The sequence below is a fragment of the Rutilus rutilus genome (assembly GCF_951802725.1).
Source record: "Rutilus rutilus genome assembly, chromosome: 3".
Classification (NCBI taxonomy): Eukaryota; Metazoa; Chordata; class Actinopteri; order Cypriniformes; family Leuciscidae; genus Rutilus; species Rutilus rutilus.
In genome coordinates, this window is record NC_140211.1 from 24175279 (window position 1) to 24198727 (window position 23449).

General features: G+C 37.0%; 1 protein-coding gene across 3 annotated transcripts in view; it reads left to right on the forward strand.

The window, feature by feature from the left end:
- Positions 1-23449, forward strand: part of plekhg4 (pleckstrin homology domain containing, family G (with RhoGef domain) member 4) — a 102595-nt gene that overhangs the window by 63256 nt on the left and 15890 nt on the right. For all 3 annotated transcript variants that reach the window (XM_084403538.1, XM_084403536.1, XM_084403537.1), the window contains exons 10-13: positions 2414-2562; positions 6147-6285; positions 7550-7672; positions 7964-8155. In XM_084403538.1, coding sequence (XP_084259664.1) covers positions 2414-2562; positions 6147-6285; positions 7550-7672; positions 7964-8155 — 603 coding nt within the window. The remainder of the gene's footprint in view (positions 1-2413; positions 2563-6146; positions 6286-7549; positions 7673-7963; positions 8156-23449) is intronic.

Below are 23449 nucleotides of genomic sequence, written 5' to 3' on the forward strand. Positions count from 1 at the left end.
TCGCTCAAAATACAAACGTTCGTCGTCAGAGTCCTGCTCTTCTTCTGAGCAAAATTTGAACTCGTGTCATCTTCCAACAGCACAGGAAAGTGAATAAATGAAACTTGCTGGTTTTAAGGCATTTCAGGGGGCGTTTACCTTATTTTGCATAGATCACCTCAGCTCATTATCTTATGAATAGCGCGCTCTGCGAGTGGGTGTGAACTCATTACCGATAATTAGGTGAGACGGGAGAAACTGTACTTCTCTTTAGTTTCTTACAGATTACATTGCAGGAGAATATTTGTTTTGAATGTGAATTGTTTTATTTAAAAGTAGAAATTTAAAGCTTTCTTTAGACGCATGTTTCATGGTTGTGTGATAAGTATTAGCTGAGTTTCAGTTCATTTTCCAGACTTGTTTCAAAAAGATTTTTGCGGAGACAGAGTGAGCTGAAAGCGCACCCTGTTTATTTTATTTATTTAAAAATAAAAACAAGGTTTTGATGTTAATGTGAGTGTACACAAAAAAAAGAAGACCCTCTATAGTTTATAATCATGTATTTATTTTATTAATATGACCGTAAATGACGGACTTTTTTAAGTTTATGTTGCTGCTATGTGAAAAAAATCCAGCAAAACGCGGGGGCGCGTTTGCCGACCTCAGAGGGTTAATAGTTTAATATAGTGTCTATGAAGAGTTTTAAAGCAGTTCTGTAAGCAAAACTCCAAATAGGCTTTAAAACTCATAGAAACATCCACTGACATTTGTAATTCATGTAATTGCTCTACAATTTTATCCCACTTCACACACGCATGCTAATTAGGGCGTAGACGTATGACAGTAATTATGAGATTTTTATTTCTTTAAGTACTTTTTCAAAATCACTTTAAGAAGGCTTTTGTTGAGGTTCCTGAGGTTATTCGATATTATATAACCTTTTGTTGTTAGCTCCGCACAATGTGGTCAGACCACAATCTGCATCATCGGGTCGGTATTATGGATGCTTTTCTGGGTGGTACACACACACCCTAAAAAAGTATTACACTCCAAATGCTACCCTTACAGATTATAGATAGATTTTAATTAAGATGGTAGTTTTACTACCATCTAGCGTTTGATTAAGATGGTGTTTTACTAATTTATTAACCTTTGTTTACTAGTAAGAACCATTCTCAGAAGTGGTTTCAATAAATTTGTTAAGAAATTGTCAGTAATGTAATTGTATAAGTAAATTGATTTTTTTTTTAATGTTTAACCATTTTATACCTGAAATGAGGTAAAAAAAATAAAATGAATAAAACTTGTGATAAACATATGTTTAAAATCATGCAACTACTGGTTCAAAGTTTGGGGTAAGTTGTTTACTTAAAGAAGGTAAAGAAGTTACTTTTTATTCAGCAAGGACGCATTCAATTCAATTGATCAAAAGTGAAAGAAACTTTTATATTTTTAGAGAAAGATTTCTCTTTCAAAAAATACTGTTCTTTAAAATTTTCTGTTCATCAAAGAATGCTGAAAAATGTACCTTGATTTCCACAAAAATATAAAACAGTGCAACTGTTTTCAACATTGATAATAATAAGAAATGTTTCTTGAGCTGCAAATCAGCATATTAGAATGATTTCTGAAGGATCGTGTGACACTGAAGACTGGAATAATGATGCCGAAAATACAGCTTTGCAACATTTTAAAATATATTAAAATAGAAAAGTTAGTTTTGCAATATTGCTGTTTTGCTGCATTTTTGAGCAAATAAATCCAGCCTTGATGAACATACAAGAAACACAATCTTTTTGAATAGTAGCGTACACTCACATGGGATGGACTCCAGTCATATCAGTGGCCTAGAAAGCTGATTTGTTGTGCATCTGTGTGCATTTCTGCAGTGGATTTGGTAACTTATGCTTTGTCATTATGCTGCATCCACACCAAAAGGGTTCAGTATATAAAGTGCAAGACAAGTGTTCTACTGTTGTTAAGAAAGATTTTCAAACACACACCTGAAGGTTTGGCAGTTATGCATATTAAACTGTACTGTAGCTTAAGCTCATTTGATCATTTAATGAGTACAAACGTGAGCTGGTATTAAATGAAGGAGGTGTAGATACAATTTTAATGAATAATAATGAATGCCTGTGTGCGTGAGAGTGTGTACAGGTAATATGTGCTGCTACAGGTATTACTCTATCTGTCAATGGAGTTTGGAAGATAATTATGGGGTGTATGTGTGTTTATGCTGGAGATAGGACAGATATTACTCAGTGAGAGAACAGTAGATATGATGTGTATTTGTAATAATAAGGTGTGTGGGAATGTGTGCAGCTGTAGAGGAGTGTTTGTGTTTTATAGTAATATATGTGTGTGTGTGTGTGTGTGTGTGTGTGTGTGTGTGTGTGTGTGTGTGTGTGTGTGTGTGTGTGTGTGTTTGCAGGAGGCACAGATCTTATTGTGTAAGTACAGAGAGCTGATGAGGACTGTTCTGGAGGACAGCAGGCTGGTGCGGCTACAGTTGGAGGGAGGAGCCGCTCTGTCCCGTTTACGAAAAGAAGAGACCAGCGTCAGTCTGACAGAGGACTACAGGTGAGACAAGATTATACAGACTTTAACCCTCTGCACACGTCACAAATAACCAAATAAGCTCTGTTCCAAAACCTAGTGAGCTAAAGGTAGGCAACTTAATTATGCCACCTCTTAAGATACCACGTCTTGGTCAAATTCTAAGACAGCATGACATGTCCTTTGCAGAAAAGACAATCCCAGAATGCACTGCAACAAGCTCATTGGAAAAATAAATCCAAGATAAATGTTGAATAAACACTACCGTTCAAACGTTTGGGGTCAGTAAGATTTTTCTCTGTTTTTGAAAGAAGTGTCACCACAGCCGCATTTATTTGACCACAAATACAGCAAAAACAGTAATATTGTGGAAATATTATGACAATAATATATTATTATTTTTGTATTCAATGCTTCCTTGATAAATAAGGATATTCATTTCTTTCCAAAAAATAAATCTGACAGACCCCAAATGTTTGAATGGTAGTATACATCATGTAATTCATTGAATAATAAAAAGGTATTTATAAAAAAGTGACTATAAATGATTATTTTACATAAAGTTTGTATGTGAAATGCATATTAATGCACAAATTGAAATCAGCTGTGAGTTGAGTCTCCTGTGCGCTTCATGTGAGTTCCTGCCCATGTAGAACATTACAAATGAGTCACTAATGAAGTTTAATTTCATTAAGGATGCTGCCTAAATAGTCAGTAGGTAACGAGGCAGCTCGCTAGGTTTTAGAATTGAATTATAGAATAATGAAAGAGAGAGAGAGAGAGAGAAAAAGTGTTAAGAGCGTGGGAGAGCATGTTCAGGCCTCTGATGATCAGGGCTGGGTTCAGCTGGAGGTTGAGGGAGTGTGAATGTTATTTCCCACAGCTGAGCCAAGAGAAATTTCTTTATCTGCACACAGTCATTTCATCTGAAACATACACACAATCTCAGAGCTAAACAGACACCAAATGCGCATGTGTCTGTCTCTGATAACATGGTATGGTTTGGATGCAGCAGGGCTCTAGTGCTGCTTCCTGTTTGACTTGGGTTAAAACACAGTGGCATGTCTGTGCTGGCTTACTCAAAAGCAATTTCAAAGCCTCCTGCTCAGACACAAACACTCGAGCCCGGTGTTTGCGACAGATTCCGGTGATAAAGACCCAGTGGGTTGCTCATTAAGACTGATGGCTTGGTTTCTGCTTTTTCCAAAGGCTTAATCTAATAAATGAATATGCAATGAATATGATTCTAAGCCAGCCTCTCTGGTTCTGTAGCCTAATTTATTGTCCGCCTTGTCATCTCCATCCCTTTTGTGCCTTTCATATTATGTGAAATTAGAGTTTAAAGGCTGTGCAAGTTGCTCATTTGTTGCTTAGCAAATGCAAAAATGAAACCTAAGCTGTCTGAGCTGCTCCCACACAAGCACTTCACCTGGATGCTGACAGACACACAAAGGGCTCAATCTCACAGGTGTGACTGAGTCTTAAGTGCTCAACAATAGTGAACGAATCCGGCTCTTTTTTCTGCATTTTTCTGTGTTTATTAAACTGACTTCTTCCCTCACACTTAATCTTTCAAGACTGTCTTTTTAACAATTCCATTGGATCCTCAAGGTGAACTATGACCCTTACTTTTTTACTGAATAGAATGATTGTGCTTTTACTCACTGGTGGTCTTTGCTAATTTTTGTTTCAAATGTACATAAACAGGAAATTGGATCTCCTTTTCATCTCTTTTCTATAGTCCTTGTAAAACAGTGTAATAATAATCATAAATATAAATAACTGTCAGCAAAAATCACTAATAAAAATACAGCCAGCTACATATTAATAAATTAAATGTTATTATTATTAATCTTAATCTTATTATTATTAGAGACACCAAGTGTATATATGAAGAGTTCAGATGCAAAAGCCTCTAAGTGCCATCTGAAATTTTCTTCTAGAATGATCATTTTTATCAAGCTTGTATATTTAAGTTCAATAATTTCACTTAAATGGCAATGCAAATGACCTATTAATTGTCATTTAAGTGAAATTACTTAACTTAAATATACAAGCTTTATAAAAATGATCATTCTAGAAGAAAATTTCAGATGGCACTTTGAGGCTTTTGCATCTGAACTCTTCATATATAGATCTCTATAGCAATACTGTATATATATATATATATATATATATATATATATATATATATATATATATAGAAACAATCAAGTTCATTCATCTTCTGTCTACCAAACACAATTAATCAACAATACTATGTCTGAATGCTTCATTGAGCTGGTAATGAAGGCTTCTGATTTTTCATACATCCGTCTTAGACTCTTATCTCTCTCACTCACTCTTTTGTTGTTCTCTCTTGCTGGAATGTCTTTGATATCCCCTGCGTGCTGTGATAAGTCGTGTTTGCTCTGGGTGTGTGCTGTGAATAATTGGTGAGTTTTGGACTGACTCTGAGGTCCCTGATTTGCCCCTCATGCCTCTCATTGTGTGTAACACACATATTCTTTGCAACACTGAACTTAAATCAACCAATACCTTAAAAGGGATATGAGCCAAATTAAAATTCAGTTAGCATTTTCTGACCCTCATGTCTTTCTGAACCTGTGTGACTGTGTTGTAAGTGAATAGGGCTGTCAAGCTCAAAAACAAGCAAGTGGAAAGAGTCTAGGTAACTTTATTGAAAATCTTTTAAACCCATGTGAATATGTGTTTGCATCTGTGTATGAAACAGCAGGGGGCACAATTTTTTGGCTGTGTTGTTATGCATGTGCCACATGTCTGTCTGCATTAATAAGTCTTTGCATGCTTTGATAAGTCTTTTGGCAGTCAAAATGGGAATGTAGCACTCCTCAAAAATTGACATTGATGTTGTGTATGGATCAGAGAGTGGATAACTCTTTGGCTGAGTTAGTTGGCATATCGTTGAGGGGAAATGTTGTATAAATGTTTGACTAGAGCACAATACATTATTGTGTAAGTGAACTACAGCGGTGATGAAGTCATCCAGTAGACATCAACCTCTTCTGTTGTGCACAGTGTGCTCTGTCACTGTGTATCACAGCACTGGACATTCACATACAGATACACAAAAATGCACCATTACTCACATTTTCTCACAATTATGCATTAAAATAAATATTTTCTTGACATACTTATATGCCCATTTATACAGTACTGTCAATTACTCACTTCGTTTCTCTCATGTATGCTTTTTTTCTTTCTTATACAATCCACACACACTGGTTTCTCTCTCTCTCTCTCTCTCTCTCTCTCTCTCTCTCTCTCTCTCTCTCTCTCTCTCTCTCTCTCTCTCTCTCTCTCTCTCTCTCTCTCTCTCTCTCTCTCTCTCTCTCTCTCCTCCAGCACTTCTCCATACCCTGTCTCCCATTGCCAGATCACAATTTGCACATCCAATTACATTCAAAGCCTCGTCCAATCAATATATTCTATAAGACTGTCTCAGCCAATGAGATGTGAGTCCTGCAGTCAGTGTTTTCCCCACAGCTCAGATGCCTGGAGTTTCTCTCAGGGAATAGAAACAAAGTCAAGACAATATGTAGACTAAATGTAATATGCTACGGAAATCTTCTTGGTGTGTGTTTTAGAGATGCCATCGAGAATGCAGGACATCTGTATAACCAAGTGGACGAGCTGGTTCACAGACTGGTGATGCTGTCCAACAAATGCACACAGGAACTGGAATTCATTATGGAGTTTAAGACCCTGGAGGAGGGATTCAGAGAGGTGAGGACTAAGGTTTTGCACCTGCTTTTATGAACTCGATTCATGACAGATGACAATAACAGCTGTGTGTGAGACTTAGCAAATGGTACTATATGTTTTCATTCCATGTTATGTCATGTTAATGTGACAACTTCTCATAATTTAAACCTGAAAATAAACAAAGTTTTATTATTAAACTGAGAAAAAGTGACACAAAATGTTTTTTATAGAAAAATAAATTAATTTACGTTTAGAAAGGAAATTCATCATTAAATAAATTAAAGTATAAAACCATTAATGCAAGTGAGAGACTGAGTTCTACTGAAAAATACTGAAATAAACTTTTCACTCAAATTGTTTTTGCTGATAATGACACATTTCTTGAAGAAATACATTTTTATATTAGTAAAGACTGCAGAAGGGAAGCATTTGCACGAATAGTCTCAGACTTTTGAACTCCACTACACATCTGGGCAGTTTGTGTCTTCAAGGCTTATTCTTAGTTTTGAGTTTACCTATTACACTTGAAAAATAGAATGAATACTGCACTAAAGTGCTGCAAACACACACACACTCACTCACTCACTCACAAACAGCCTTACTAAGCTACACACTGCCTTGGTGATTTATTCATCTGATAGTCTTAATGGATGATTGTGCCTAGCAGGCAGAAAGAGAGGGGAAAATCCTGTTGGCATGGATATAGTGGAAGTTGCTGAAACAGATTAGCAAAGCACACACACACATTCATGCACATCATGAGAAAATGTAAACTAGCACCATAGCATCTGTATCAGATGACACACATGTGATTGATGTGTTTGTGTGCTCATGTTTCAGTCTACTGCCAAAGTCTACTGTCACAGAGAACAAGAAGCAAAAATATGTTACGAATAACAGAGTAAATGCCCATTCACAACCAAAACAATAACTATAATGATAACTATAAAGTTAAACATTCTAATTCTATGAGAATAGAGAAGTCCACAACACAACTATAATGATACAGAGGAACGATATCATTGAAATAGCATTCAGAAAAAAAAATGTCTAACTGATGAACGATAAAAACATTGACAGCCGATCAGAATCCATCCTGCTTTAAAGAGCTTGAGTGTTTCATGCGGCAGATGACATAACTTAAGTGCGTGCTTATAATAAACAGAATGTTATCATGCATTGGTGTTGACACTAATATCGTTATAGTTGCCGTTCTTGGTGTGAACGGGTCTTAAAGCTGGAAAGTAGCAGGGTTAATTGATTGTATGAATATGTTGTCTCTTAGGTGAGTCAGTGGATAGAGGAGGTGGGAGAGACTCGTCTGCAGACGCTGAGTGAGCTGGAAGATTCCTTGGAGCAGTTACGTCATAAACAGACTGTCTTCAGAGAATTTTACGTAGCTGCATATGTATGTCAACTCTTATTAAACATGTTTTACACAGCACTTTAACCCTTCCCCACAGCATCTGCATTTAGGGTTGGGGTTGTCCTCATATTTTGTCAACAAATGCCTCATGACATTTTTATTTGGACCGAGAGATAATATTTTACTGCAGGAGTAAAACATTTGCTTAATTGTGTAAACATGAGTTTCAAGAGCGTTTGTCAATGTTTAAATGTAGTCACCTCAGTCGCACCCTATGCTTTCATACCATTCCACTATGTAATACTGTGTGTGTGTGTGTGTGTGTGTGTTCAGGAGCACTGTAAGAGCGGTGAATCTCTCCTCAAGTGCTTAGAGAAGTGGGAAGACATCTCCTCTGCAGAGCTGCAGGTATACGAGGTGAAAGTACGCTCATTCTGGGTCCATCTACATGATTTCTCCCAGCGAGTGGAGGACACCAAGGATAAAATTGACAAGACTGTCCGACTCTACGAGTTCTTTGACAAGGTAAGTGGTCAGTAGTTGCTTTTGATGTAAACTCACCTGACTGTTCTCTGTATTTCAGTTTTTACTTTTACTACTAAGGCTCCCTTTATAAAATGTTAATTTGGTATTGAGCTGTATTGTAGTGCGACACAGTGAAACATTGTGAGAAGTTTTAGAGGACTTTGAGATATGTTAAAGCGTTGTCTGTTATCTGATTTCTGAATGGTTTAGTAAAGGAATAAGTTACCCAAAATGAGAATTCTGTCATAATGTCTCTACACTCATGTCATTCCAAACCTGTATAATTTTCTTTTTACTGTGGAACACAATAGAAGGACAGTGGGTTTTTTTCTTCATACAATAAAAAACAAATGAGGTGCAATATTGTTTGGACCCCATTTAGTTTTAAAACCATTTTTGTGTTCCACAAAATGAATAAAGTCATACAGGTTTGGAGTGACATGAGGGTGAGTAAATGATGACAGAATTTCTTTGTGGATTAACTATCCCTTTAATTCTATGTAATGGATTGTTTGAGGCTTTACTTGATTGAAATATTTAAATAGGTTTGGTGGATAATGGGAGATTACTTACTTGTACTGCTTTTTAATTATAAGGTGTTTCACTTGCTCAGAATAATTACCTTGATACATTAATCCATTAATATGTAATCTGTTCAGTTCAGATTAGATGTGCATTAACTGTGTCCATCCTTCAGTAGGTTTTTGTTCGACCAGTTATAGTCTTTGTAGTGTATTATTTCTAGGGTTGGGAACCGAAACCGGTTCTTATCCATGCTAATGCAGGAACCGTGCGAAATTCCTAAGTTTCGGTTCCAAAAACGGTTCTGGGCCGATGTGTGGGCGAAGTGCTGGCGACGTCTCACATAGGGATGGGACGATTACCGGTTTCACGATAAACCACGATAAAATGTACTGACAGTTAGTAATATCGTTTAAAATTTAATTATCATTAAAACCGTGTTTGATTATCGTGATTTTATATCCTGTTCAGCCAGCAACAGTCTAACGCAGGCGCAGCGGCAGCGCGCAATGTTATTTTTTATTCAAGAAGGAATTGCGGAAGGCAGTGACCGTGCTCGGGAGATTTTTCAGCCTTTTAAAATAATCAATTCTGAGGTGTGGTCATATTTTGGCTTTAACAAAAGTCCTGAGGGAAACTTAATCGAGGATGGTCACCATGTCAGCAGAACATGCACAAGAAGTCGCTGCAATAGGGGGAAACTTCAGATCTGCCGAGTCGTCTTGTATGACCATCACCGACTGTTGTATAGCGAATGCAAGGCAAGTTAACTTTGACCTTAATACCAAAACTACGTCTGGGCAATAATTGGGCATAAAATGTTGTTTTAAGTTGAATTATTTTATATCAATCACTTGAAATAGCCTAAACGTGAAGCTTCCGCAAAGAAAAGTTCGCAGCAGGCTTAGCCAAAGACAAATAATAAACAAGTTCAAACAAGACTATTAAGAGTGACATTTAAGGGATAGTAATTTATTCATTATACACGTTTTACCACATAATTACGGGGACATTGAATTGAGATAAATGTTTTAAATCTTATCTGTTTATAAATCCATTATTACAGCGTACAAAACAATCGTTCAGACAAAATGATCACAACAATATTATCAAACTCTGTAAACAATAAATCAACTCTGATTTAATTTTCAATACAATTAAAAACGGAGACGCAAGACGGCAAGTTGTAGCCTATTTGAATGAAACGAGAAAGCGCGTCCGTTGTGATACATGTTGTAACGTCTGTCAGAGAGTTTGAAGTCTGCCCAGATGAAGAATACATGACAGTGCAAATGAACTGGTAGTTCAACGAGACTTTTATAGATGTTTTCTCTCAGTTAAGCACACTCTTCATACATGTCGAAGAGCGAATGTTAAAAGGGAAAAGAAAACACTCTAAAACACGCGACAAATCAAAGGGGAAGTAAACACATTATAATAAAACAACGGTCAGCAGTAGAGCGGTCATCTTCCTCTTTGCGCGAGCATTCTCACTCTCAATGTGCGTGCGCGCTCACATAAAAACAGCATGCATGCAATAACTTACGCCATAGAAGAAGTTATCTTAAAGGCACATCCAAATTCATGTCATGAACACTACTTAACACTAGGTGGCCGTTACAATGGATGTGCGCTGTGTTATAATGCGTTGCTATTGACAACCGTCATTATAAGGAAGGAAATGCCTTAAAAAGTGTATAGAGCTGCTTGTTTTAGTTGTTGTTTGTTGATTTTCAAATATAAAACATGTAAAAATGTCTTAAGTGTGAGCATCAACTCTTTTTAAACACTTTCATCTCGTTTTAAAGGGATACTCCACTTTTTTCGGAAATATGCTCATTTTACAACTCCCCCAGAGTTAAACAGATGAGTTTTACCGTTTTAGAATCCATTCAGCCGAACTCCGGGTCTGACGGTACCACTTTTAGCATAGCTTAGCACAGATCATTGATTCTGATGAGTCCAGTAGCATTTCTTTCAAAATGACCAAAGAGTTTCAATATTTTTCCTATTTAAAACTTGACTCTTCTGTAGTTAAACCGTGTACTAAGATCGACGGAAAATGAAAAGTTGCGATTTTCTAAGCCTATATGGCTAGGAACTACTCTCATTCCAGCGTAATAATCAAGGAACTGTGTGGCTGTACCATGAGTGCAGCAGGCGTAATGATATGACGCAGCGCCTGAAAATAGTCCCCAGCTCGGTAACTTCTTCCAACGTGACCGGGACTAAGTTTGTCTAACCTATTAGACCTATTTTCAGGCGCTGCGTCATATCACTACGCCTGCTGCACCCATGGTATGGCCGCACAGTTCCTTGATTATTACGCCGGAATGAGAGTAGTTCCTAGTCATATAGGCTTAGAAAATCGCAACTTTTCATTTTCCGTCGATCTTAGTACACGGTTTAACTACAGAAGAGTCAAGTTTTGAATAGGAAAAATATTGAAACTCTTTGGTCATTTTGAAAGAAATGCTACTGGACTCATCAGAATCAATGATCTGTGCTAAGCTATGCTAAAAGTGGTACCGTCAGACCCGGAGTTCGGCTGAATGGATTCTAAAACGGTAAAACTCAACTGTTTAACTCTGGGGGAGATGTAAAATGAGCATATTTCCGAAAAAAGTGGAGTATCCCTTTAACAAAACCGTGATATTATTGATAATCGTGATAATTTTGGTCACTATAATCGTGATATTAAATTTCCATACCGTCCCATCCCTAGTCTCACACTCACCTCATGAATATTAAAATAGTAAATAAAGCACTCACGCTACTCATATACGTTTAGAGAGAGAGAGAGAGACAATTTCGATCTCGATTCAAACACCCACGCGATCTTATTCCTAAATGACAAAAACTTGAAAACACACTGGAACATTAAAATCTGTTTGCGCTGTCGCTGAGAGAGCAGTTGTCAATATGAAACAGCTTTACTTTCACAATCTTTTCAATCGTATCGGTATTTCGGTGTTACAAATATTCAAATGATCACAGAAGTACTGAAATAAAAGTTTATAGTTCGAGAATAAACACTGATGTCTACGGTAGCAACCAAAACAGAGTAAATCACCTTTTGAAAGTCGCTTCAAATAACGAAAATTCGCTTCAGAATTTACTAAATGTATATAATGAATGCCTTTTTTCAAACCGTATTTTTGTCTTATCCTGAATCACTACGGTAAGCCTGTAATAAGCGTTTATACTCTGACTACTTTACACCGGCACCGCTGCGGAGTAGCACAGTGCCTGAGTGACTTACCCGCGTCATAGACATAAACATAGAGAAGTAGCTCCGGCTACAATGTTCTTCCGCAAGACGCATGCAGTTCTGTTTATTTAACTGCTAGAGCGCTGATTCATCCAGAAATGAAGTGAAGTCTTTATGAATCAATCATTCAAATCGAAATATTATGTTTCACCTGTCTGGATCTTACATGTGTGTTCAAGCATATTCTACCCCTTCTGAGAGGGTACTCTCCACTGCTGGAGATACAATAAGCTATAGGAGAGGTCCCAAATTATCCTAGAGAATGCAGAAATATTTATTTTCCTTCAGAAAAATTAATTATTTTTGCAAAAATTGCTAAATAATATGTTGAATTTGTTGACATTACCAGTCTGTTAAACTCATTTGACAAGTATAAGAAATAAACACAAAAAGGATTGTGCATTTTCCCCTTAGGCTACAATTTTTTTTTTTTTATTAGTTGTTTTAATAATTTGTATTGAATGGGAACCGGAACCGGAAAATGTCTTACGATTCCCAACCCTAATTATTTCACTTAAAGTTTTGCACTTTTTTTCTTTTTGTTTTTTGGTGTTTCTCTAACTTTAATTTTCTAGTATTGTTGCAGTATTTTTTATAATAAAAAAAATTAGGAAACCCCTTATTTTCGAGTCATATGCTTCATGGGTTGTTCATGCAGGACATGTTCTTCCATTCTGTTTCATTTTGGTTAGTTTCAAAATTAGTTTAGTCTAAATGTAGTTTCCCTATAATCAAGTAGGCTTTTCGACCCCCTAAGTATCTCTGACGACCTCTGGTGGGGGTCACGACCTCCAGGTTGTGAAACCCTATTTTATTGAACACTTAAAGCCTGGAACACACCAAGCCGACGGTCGGCCGTCGGGCAGTTTTTGTGCGTCGGCCGATTAAGTTTTCTCAGTGTGTTTCGCACGGTTTTGCACCGTCGGCAGAAATTGGTCCTTGTCTTTTTTTTTTGTTGTTTTTTTGGTCGATTTGACATGTTGAATCGGCGTCGGGCCGTCGGTGAGAGAGAGAACTCTGATTGGCTGTAGTGTTGTCACGATACCAAAATTATTATTTCGATACCGATACCAAGTCAAGAATTGCGATTTCGATACTTTTTCGATACTTTTCCTGAAAAGGGAGAAACACTCTCAAATATCATTGCTGTGCTTTATTTTAAAACCGGGACAACATTCTAATCATATAACACACTAATAAATGAACATATGAACAGCATATATATTAAACATTTGAACAAAATATGAAATATCACAATATAAAAAATAAATTAGAGCAATGACATTCAAGATAAAAAATGATAAATTTAGCAGCATTATCTCAATTATCATAAGAAGCATAAGAGTTACCGGTAATAACTTTATCTTGATTATGAACTTTCAATAAAAATATGAACAGCGATTATATTAAACAATGGTTAATATTGGTAACATATGATAAGCCTCATTGGTGATATATTTGACATATGGGCAGAGAGTTGTGAAAGGCCTATACTTCATGTTAAACATAAATATATAGCAGCAAAGACAACGTCGGCAGTGTTGACGGCAAAATAGACTACAGAATATTTTGTTCTGTATTGAGAGGTGCAGTATTTAAAAATCGATAATATTTTTTTTAAATTACATTTATATCTGCATTTATGTCAAAACCTAGACTTTCAAACATCAAAATGTAATTTATTAATATGCATTCATGTCAAAATGACATAGAAACATCTTTTCCTATTCTATTTTGCCTGGAAACGATTCCAACACGCTTGCGTGTCGCGTGAAAAATAGGCGTCGGGTCTATTCTAGCATGCACGCATTTTCTGCGCGGCTCAGGCGCGCGTCACGCAGGCAGTGTGCTAGCTCTTAACATGGGAGCTGAAATAAAAACGGACACGCCACGCAGCTGGGACACGCTCATGCCACGCAGCCAGTGTGTCGCCGGCCTTACAAATCTGGAACGCGGTCATTCTTAGAAGTATCGATACTAATAAATTTAGGTATCGTGACGTTTTCAATTTCCAAGAATCGCTATACTTTTGAAGTATCGGTGCACTGTGCAACACTAATTGGCTGTTCAGCTTAGTGAAGAGTCAGTGAACGAGAATAATAGCAAAACAGCAAGCAAAAAAGTCAGAACGAGTCGGCTGTAGTTCTCTCGGTGTGTTGAAGTGCAGCTTTTTACCCCAACGCGAGGCGACAACACAGTCGGCTTTCATCAGCGCTAGTTCGTCAGCGTCGGCTTGGTGTGTTCCAGGCTTAAAGCGGCGCTGAGCAGACTGATGTCATACACTGATCGGTCTGCGCAGCGTCGTTTTAACATGTCTTCTGGTGTTTAATTGACCTCGGTGGGATGTTGAAACAGCCACTGATCAAAAACTGTTATCTTCCTTTAATCAGAAGAGAGAACCCTTATAGGTAGATAGACTTTTAGTCAAATAAATCCTGTCCCATGTTTCTTATTTTTTCCAGTTTTCTTTAATAATGATAAAAACTTTAGAATTAGCAGATACTTAACTTGAGTATAGTCTTGATATAGTGTTAAGTGATAGTAATGGAGCACAATTTCATGTATTTCTATATCCATCAGACAAGAGTTCCTCTGAAAAGCATACAGTGTTTCTAAAGCACCAGCTATTACGGAAATCCCTGACTGGCAATGATGTCAGGCAAACAAACACACACGATTGTCTTTGTGATCAGACCATTGTGTTTTTCCTCTGTGGCACTGAGTGAGTGTTGAACGCTTCGGTCTGTCTTCAGTGTTTCCCCCCGAGCCCCAGCAGGGACAGATGGTCTTGTTGGCTGACCGCTATCAGATTTTTATCATTAGCATAATCATAGTGCTCTTTCCTGACTCATCAGATCATCCATACATCCAGAGCCCTTGCCCTGTTGGCATGGTGAACTCATCCAGGCTCTCTCCTGCCGTCTGTTGGCGTATTGACAAATGTTGTCTGTATATGTGTGTAATAATCAAAGCTTTTGATTGTGTATTAATCAAAAGCTGGCTTCATTTACATACAACTGCCTGTTCCTAGATCAGTCTCTGACCTTTTCAGTATTCAGCACTGCAGATAGAGTCTTTGTGTCGTTGTGTTAAAGTGCGCGATGACACTTGTGGAAATCACCCATTCCTATGCATGAATTTTCATGCTTTTGATTAGTCTCAACACTGATGGTTGTGTAGTTAGTGTATAACAGTGTACAGATGTGTATTAGTCTTGTGTGAGCATTGTATCCGTGTGTGTCTATGTGATTGAGACAGTACAGAACCTCTGTCTTGTTTTTTTTTTATGCATTGTAACTTGTGAGTGACCACATGCTGGACTCCAGTGCTTGATTTGTCTTCAATGACAGACCAGCTCATCCCAGATTTAGAAAGTCACTGTTTGAGTGCATTGCCTAGCAACCGGTCCAAGCACGGCTGATGAACTGGCCGATGTGGATTGTGGTCATCAAACGTGTCATTTGTGCTATGACAGCTGAGGTTGAACACGAGGACACGAGATTCTATTCATAGTACAACAGGACACCATGAATGCATGTATAGTGGTGGCCGAAATTATTAGAATCGTAAGATTTTTTTATGTTTTAAAAGAAGTCTCTTCTGCTCACTAAGGCTTCATTTATTTCATCAAAAATACAGCAAAAACAGTAATATTGTGAAATATTTCTTTTCAGGATTCTTTGATGAAAAGAAAGTTAAATAATAAATGTCTATACTGTCACTTTTGATTAATTGAATGCATTCTTGCTGAATAAAATGTAATTTAATTTAATTTCTTTCCAAAATAAAACAAAAAAAGCTTACTGACCCCAAACTTTTGAACGGTAGTGATAATGTTACAAAAGCTTTCTATTTGAGATAAATTATGTTCTTTTGAACTTTGTTTTCATCAAATAATCCTGAAAGAAAATTGTACACAACTGTTTTTAACATTGATAATAATAATAATAAATGTTTCTTGAGCATCAAATCAGCATATTAGAATGATTTCTGAAGGATCATGTGACACTGAAGACTGGAGCAATGATGCTGAAAATTCAGCTTTGACATCACAGGAATAAATTGCATTTTAAAATATATTCAAATAGAAAACAGTTATTTTAAATTGTAAAAATATTTCACAATATTACTGTTTTTGCTGTATTTTGGATAAAAAAATGAAGCCTTGGTGAGCAGAATAGACTTCTTTTAAAACATAAAAAAATCTTACCGTTCTAATAATTTTGGCCACCACTGTTTGTATGTATATATGTACTTGTATGTATGTTTCTAATGTCATAGAAGACGTGAAAAAAATCATGTTTTTATAAAATTGTGATTTTCATCCATGGAAAAATCATGGAAAAATAGAAAATCATAAAAAGTCATGGAAATATCTATAGTAAATATAAAACGTTTCTGTAGTTAATTTTAATCTAGCTTTGCTGTAAAATATACACTTCCGTGCAAAAGTTTGGGGTCGGTAAGATTTTTAAATGTTTCTATATTAATATCTTTTTTTCATAAATGTGATTTATTCCTGTGATGTCAAAGCTGAATTTTCAGCATCATTACTCCAGTCTTCAGTGTCACATGATCCTTCAAAAATCATTCTAATATGCTGATTTGGTGCTCAAGAAACATTTCTTCTAATTATCAGTGTTGAAAGCAGTTCTGCTTAATATTTTTGTAGAAAGCGTGATACAATTTTTTCAAGATTCAAAAGAACAGCTTTAATTTGTTCAACCAAAGAAAGTATCCTGTAGAATTATAGTGTTTTCTGTAATTTAATGCTTAAATATGCAAATTAGGCCATACCTAATTAAATATGCGCTAATTTGCATATCTTTTAAATCTGAGTATTGGATAAAGCCAGGTAAAAAAAATGTTTTTCATTGTGTTCACATATTAGATGGGAAAAAAATTACAGAGGGATTTATGGATATCTACTTTTGTTATCCTGTAAATCAGAGTATACTGTCAATAGCCTTAAAAAAAGATTTTCGCCATGCTTTTTGGAATAAAATGTTATATAAATCAAGCTAGGAATAATATATTTACAAATACCTCTGTAAATGTCTTCATAATATACCTAGGTACAAGACTGGAAAGTTTGGTGTATATAGGTGCTACTGAAGTGGAGATTTCGGACTTGGAGTATGAGAGAAAAGTCATTTTGAGAAAACGGGCTTTAAAGATTTATCATCAGCCAATGAGATTGCGCATTCAGCCCTTTTACTTTCACGATTGGTTGCTGATAAAAAGGAAATGACCATATTTGGATCCGACAGCATTGTACAGGAGAGAGAGAGCTTTCTAACGGTGTATATGATGACAGGGAGCAGACAGCGATCGCGGAGCAGCGGGATGATTAAGAACGCCAACTTTTGTTGAATTTATGAGAAATCTACAGATGCAAACAGACAAAGTGTAGTAAAATAAAGACCTAAATGTGTATTTCGGACTTTTTTTCACCACAAGTCTGAAAGAAGACATGTTATTGAAGACAAATATCCAAAAATTGACCAGTAAAAACAAAACAATGTTTTTGCCTTCCGTGTCTCGCCTTAAATGAATGAATTTACTCTGACCTTACTGGCCGCTGTGTAAGCTCACTGACACACATTGGGTGACAAACATAATATTGACAATGTATTGTCTGGATCAGAGCCCTGCAGGCAATCACAGCTGCCAGCAGTGCAGAAAGTGACAGCAGAGCTGTGAGCATCAGCCCAGTGATGCAGCCTGAGGCACAGCAGACAGTACAGCCCAGTGTGTGAGACCGAGTCCTTTCTGCTCCAGATGGTCTTCGTGTGTAAGAGTGCAGAGAGTGAGGAATCACTGAGATTGTGTTTGATGGAAGGATGAGGGAAAAGTCACAGTCTCACAGGATGTATTGACCTGTAATGCTCATCTATGCAATGGGACTAGTTTATTGTCAGAAAAGATTTCATTTGCCCCCTGCATTATATTTTAAATTCATTCAAACCCTCATTTAGGTGTTTGGAAATGCAATCTCTGTAATGTTACGAGGAAAGTCATTTCCTCTTTTGTTTTACATGGTTTTAAGCCTAAACACATACAGTCAGACATTGCAAGTCAAAGGAAATGGCACCTCCATGTTGTTATTATAATGACAATACTTAAACCTCAGGCTTTTCACTAAAGAGCTGAATTACTGCACTGCAGGCTTCTGCTCAGAGAGGATGAGCATATTTATGCCCTCTCACAGTGCATGTAAATTTGTGAATCTAACAAAGACATGTCCGAGTCACATTTCACCCCAAAAAATGTTTTCATCTAAATGTTTGTGTTTTAGTAATTTTGTTTTTGACATTTCTATTAGTTTTTTAATGTTTCTATTTAGCGTAAAAAAATTTTTTTCTCGTTTTTAGTTTTATTAATTTTAGTACTTAAACTTGTTTTATTTTAGTTAGTAGTTCATTTAGCATTTTTAAGTTTGTTTGTTTTTCATGTAATATTTAATATCATTTTATTTCAATTACCAAAAACAATTTTTAATAGTTTTAGTTAAAAATCTAACATATATTCTGATAACTCTTATTCCATTACTGTAATATTTGTCATATTTTTGGTGCATTACAAAAAACTAATTGTATTCAGCATAAGTTATTTCAGCAAATTCTACTATGATGTATTCATACTATGCAATACTTTACAAATGTAATAATATATTATTTTTGAAAATGAAAAACAAAAAAATATTCTTTAAGCAAAATATGCTGGCGCTTTCTTTTTGCACATGAAGGAAATATATTTTATCTTCATTAAAAAATTACTTGAAATGTAATTATATACTATAATTATATTTCAAGAGAGTATAATTTATCATTTAAGCAAATCCAGCAGTGACACAAACAGCAGTTGTTGTATTGGAAGAATGTGTGTGTATGTGTACAACATACTGCGAGCGGTTGGTTATTGATCAGGTTATTGATACTTTAATGTCTCCAAGGAATTAATTCTTTCCCACATGCCTTCTGCTGCTGTTTTTCCTCTAATCCAACTCTAGCTGAATATTGATCAAGATTACAACTTACTCAACCACATAAGCGTTATAAATTCAGAATCGGTAACACGCATATTGTTTTGACCCAGTCAGAACTCACATGATTATATTATGTCATAATACACCATTTCCTGCAGTCACATCATACATGTGTGTATCTGTGTGTTTATGAATCATCAGCTAGGCCTCATTTTACCCTTCCAAAGTTCCCATCAGTGTTTTGGATTTCTCACTCCGCCAGCATATGGGTTCACAAGGTCTAGTTAGCACCAGCATGCCAAGTTTCAGCAATCGCTCTGCCGTCTTTCCTTTGCCCTTTCTGGTAAGGAGCTTTGTAGTTTTGTTGACAGACACCCTCCTGTCCCATCCCCCCTTCCCTCTCTGCCCTCTACCCCCTCCGCCCCTCTAGTGAAGTTGCTGGGGCAGACCCATCTGGTATTTAGACTTGCATTTGCCTGTGAATAGCAGGGAGGTGGGGAGAGGAGGGGAGTGGGCGCCACTGGCTTCTCTCTCAGTTACTTTGTCAGTCTGGGAGAGAGAGAGAGAAAAGGATGACTGCCGCCGCTCCGTGCTCCGGTCATGGGACCACCAGCGTCTTAGCCGAGCAGGAAAACGGATATAGTCATGGAGAGGTAGGAGTTTAGAGGAGCATTGTGGTGATTAAATCAGGAGCATTTGACTGATATGTGGTACATTATCTGTGCACAGAAAGTTTGTTTTTTAATCTTTGAAGACTCGTCAAGGCTTAACAGACTGCAACTGTACAATAAGAGATGTTTTCATGAGAGGCCACTCTAATTGAAGGGACAACTGAAATGTTGCTCAAAACACTTTTGAATGGAGGTCTTCGGTTGTCTGTGGAGATTTCCTTACTCCTCACTTAATCTCCACCCCCTACTTTCTGGCTCTCTTCAATCTCCTGTTCATTCATGCGCTGGTAAAGTGTGTATGTGAGGCAAGCACAGGCTGTAAGTGTGTGAACTGCAGTGTTTTTAATAGAGTTTCCTCTCTGCATGTGGTATTGACCAACATTTCTCACACAGCTTAGATTGGAGTTTGGTGCCCTGGGCAAATGGCCACATCAGGGGGTTTATGCCATCTATTATCTCAGTGTAACTCCACACCTTGTTAGTCAGATCATTATGGAAGTGGATTACTTTACAACGGCTTTGCCCCAGGAGCATGTTTTTTTGCTCATCTTAGTTCTAGAGGTGACATGAGTGATCGTGACATCATTGTATGTTTACTCACTTTCCAGCCCACAGGACGTTTCTGCTGTTGTGTGTTTCTGCTGTTGTAGTGTGATGTGATGTTATACTGTGAAAGTGATATATGTGAAAGTCAGTGGTAATTGCTTAAAGACTACACTGGAAGTACAACTTCCCACTGTAAGGTTTTTATATTTAGAATATTAGAATATAGTCAGCATATTAGAATGTTTCTGACGGATTATGTGGCACTGAAGTAATGGCTGCTGAATATTCTGCTTTGCATTTTAAATCGTTATAATATTTCACAATATATATATTTTTTTTTTTCAAAAATCGACCACACACTTTTGAACGGTAGTGTATATTTCCTGTCCCTCTTGGTACATTTCAATAATTTAGCTAAATTTAATGTAAAATATCACACAGGTCATTCAGTTACCATTTGCTTTAGTCTCTAAATGAATGTGCCTTTAGAAGTCTCATAGCACATGGAACCCTATTGATACCTGTACACTCAGTTAATAGGACAAAGTTGCTGCAGTAGTAGCCTATCATGAGTTTATTTTTCTTGGAATAAATGTCTGATTGTTTGTAGTTTACAAGGCTTTCATTAATGTATTTTTGTCCTGACCAGAAGCTGACTTCTCTGCATGTTGACTGGGAGAGCTTTGGTTAGGGTTAGGGCTTGTCTCTCAGATTTAACCCTCAGTTAACCATTAAATGAAATGGTGATATACTTTTACTGAAAGTGATTGAAATGTAAAACATATTGCTGTTGTTCACGTATTATACGCAGAGTGCTCTGTGATACTGATCAACAGAACAGTCAAAGTGTTGGCTGTTCATCATGGCCCCATTAACTCCTGCTACTAGATGTGGTAGCTACACCACTTGGTCCTTTCTTTCTTCACTCAAAATTTGCTGTGTATTCAGTTTTTGTGTGTGTGTGTGTGTGTGTGTGTGTGTGTGTGTGTGTGTGTGTGTGTGTGTGTGTGTGTGTGTGTGTGTGTGTGTGTGTGTGTGTGTGTGCATTCTAATATTAATGCTAGATGTTTAGTTGATTTCTGTTGTCTGTTTAGTAGTGGTTTAATGGCTTACCACTTAAGCCCAAAGCATACTTGGGTTTTGACGGGAACGCTTGCGCGTGCGTACAGCCAAACGCTATAGCCTTTCACAATATATTGTGTCTGCACTATTCTACTCCAGAAATTATGGCCAATAAAATGTCTTTGTACTCAAACTAGAGTTTTGGGTATCTCCTAACCTCCTCAAACAAATGCTTATCACCACAGGTGTCTGTTGTTGTTGCGTCTCCACTAGTTGTTTGTTATTATTGTTGTTCCTTCTTATCCGTTTCTTTTTCAGTGAGTTGATTTTGGACTTGTGGTCTTGTGGCAGTGAGGAGGTCAGTAAAGCACAGTAGGGGCTTCAGAGGGAGCCCTGTTTAATTGCTTTAGAGAACGCAGGTGACTGCTTTGACATTGTCGGACCCCTGCGTAGAAAACTCATCATTCAGTCACCTCTGGCATATGCCAATCCCAATGAGCGTGTGTGTGCATTTATGACCCTACTTACCGAACACCACCTCCTTGTCTCTTTTCTCCTCATCATCTGTGTGTCTCTTCTCTAACATTTATAGACTGGTGTGTCTTCTTTCTCATCATGCTGCTTGACTGAGCTTGAGGCATGTACCGCTCTATGCAGACTCCCATTTCTGGACCGTTTCCCCAAAAAACGGTAGACCCCTCTCTACACCTCATTGCCCCGCAAACCCCCAACGAACAACAGGAGACGACACTCTGAGGAAAAAAGCAGGCCCCATGCACTATTAATTAGGTGTGTCTATCTTTTGTGGCGGTCTGACTGTGGCCTCCTGTCTCTCAGTCCTTGTGTCCTACTCTGTTGTGGCAGAACCTGGGGTTAGCACCTGTGGATACAAAACACTGACCCCCACACCCGTTCACTGACAAGAAATGAAAGATGATAAACGTGTATGATGGTTGACCTCCCAAGAGTTGTGTAAAGAATAGGAGGAGGAAGGGACAAAGTAAAAGGGCTGTCAGTTTTCTGTTCACAGCTTGTTAATGACATGTTGACTAATCTCTGTTGAGTTTGCACCTTGTACTCATTAGCCACCTGGATAGCATGTGCTGAAACAGTGCCGAGAGCTGATTTTTATTGCGCTTGGTCCAAAAATAGAATTTTATAAAACTTTAATAACTAAAACAAAGTTTTAATTAAGATATTGAATTTGATTTATTTTCATTTGTTAGTTATTTATTAAATTATGAAATATTTTTTTATATATTTATTATCTTTATTTGTCTTTTTTTGTTGTTTTCTTTTTATTCATTGACTTTTTTAAATAATTTTTTTATATAGTTTTTTTTTTTAATGGTAAGTGCATCCAAAACAAGTAAGACACTTGTGAATTCTGGGAAGACTGTTTTCATCATTTTAGGCTTAACGATTCCTTTCAATTTAGGGAAAGTAAAAACAGAGCCAGCAGACCACTTTGGTCTTACTTAAAATTTTCGTTCAGCCTTGATTGTCATTTTACATTTTGGGTTGGCTAATGTGTATTCCCTTAGGGCATGAGAGTGTTTGCTTGACCTCATAAGCTTTTCCAGTGCTGTGCGTGTGCGAGGCGTTTAAGTAGCCACTCAGTCTGATCAGAGTTGTGATCGGGTCTGATTAATGCCACTTTGATGGTTCAAATGCAGCGTGATTGGCTCGCTATGCAGAACCCTTTTTCCCCAGCCCCCTCCTAGGCACAGTTCAATCAAATTAACTCACTCAAACAGAACAACATGCAACACACTGCTGTGATTTTTGTGCACACACATTAGCATTAGCATATGGTGCCAACCAATGACCATCCTTTCAACAATTCAAGGAATTGGAGATACCACTTTCTTTTCGATCCGATACCAAGGACCATCAAGCCGAATATTGCTGGTGTCAGTACCAATACCACTTTCCAGGAATAAAATTCCATTAATTAGACATTATAAATATTAAAAAGGCCTAAAACAGGAAATTGTCGGTTTTAGACGATCACAATAATCTATTTAACGTTAATGTTACATTTATTACTTTTGTTTTTCATTATTGTAAAACAACTGGTAACTGCTTGCACTTTTCAATATTTCTGCTTGTGTTTAGATGAACTGAAGGTTTTTTGCAAATTATTTGCAAACAAAGTTCATTGTTTCACTTTAAAACGTGGTACACATTCACTTTTATGTTAAGGAATTAAATCTCTATTCTTAAAATACTTA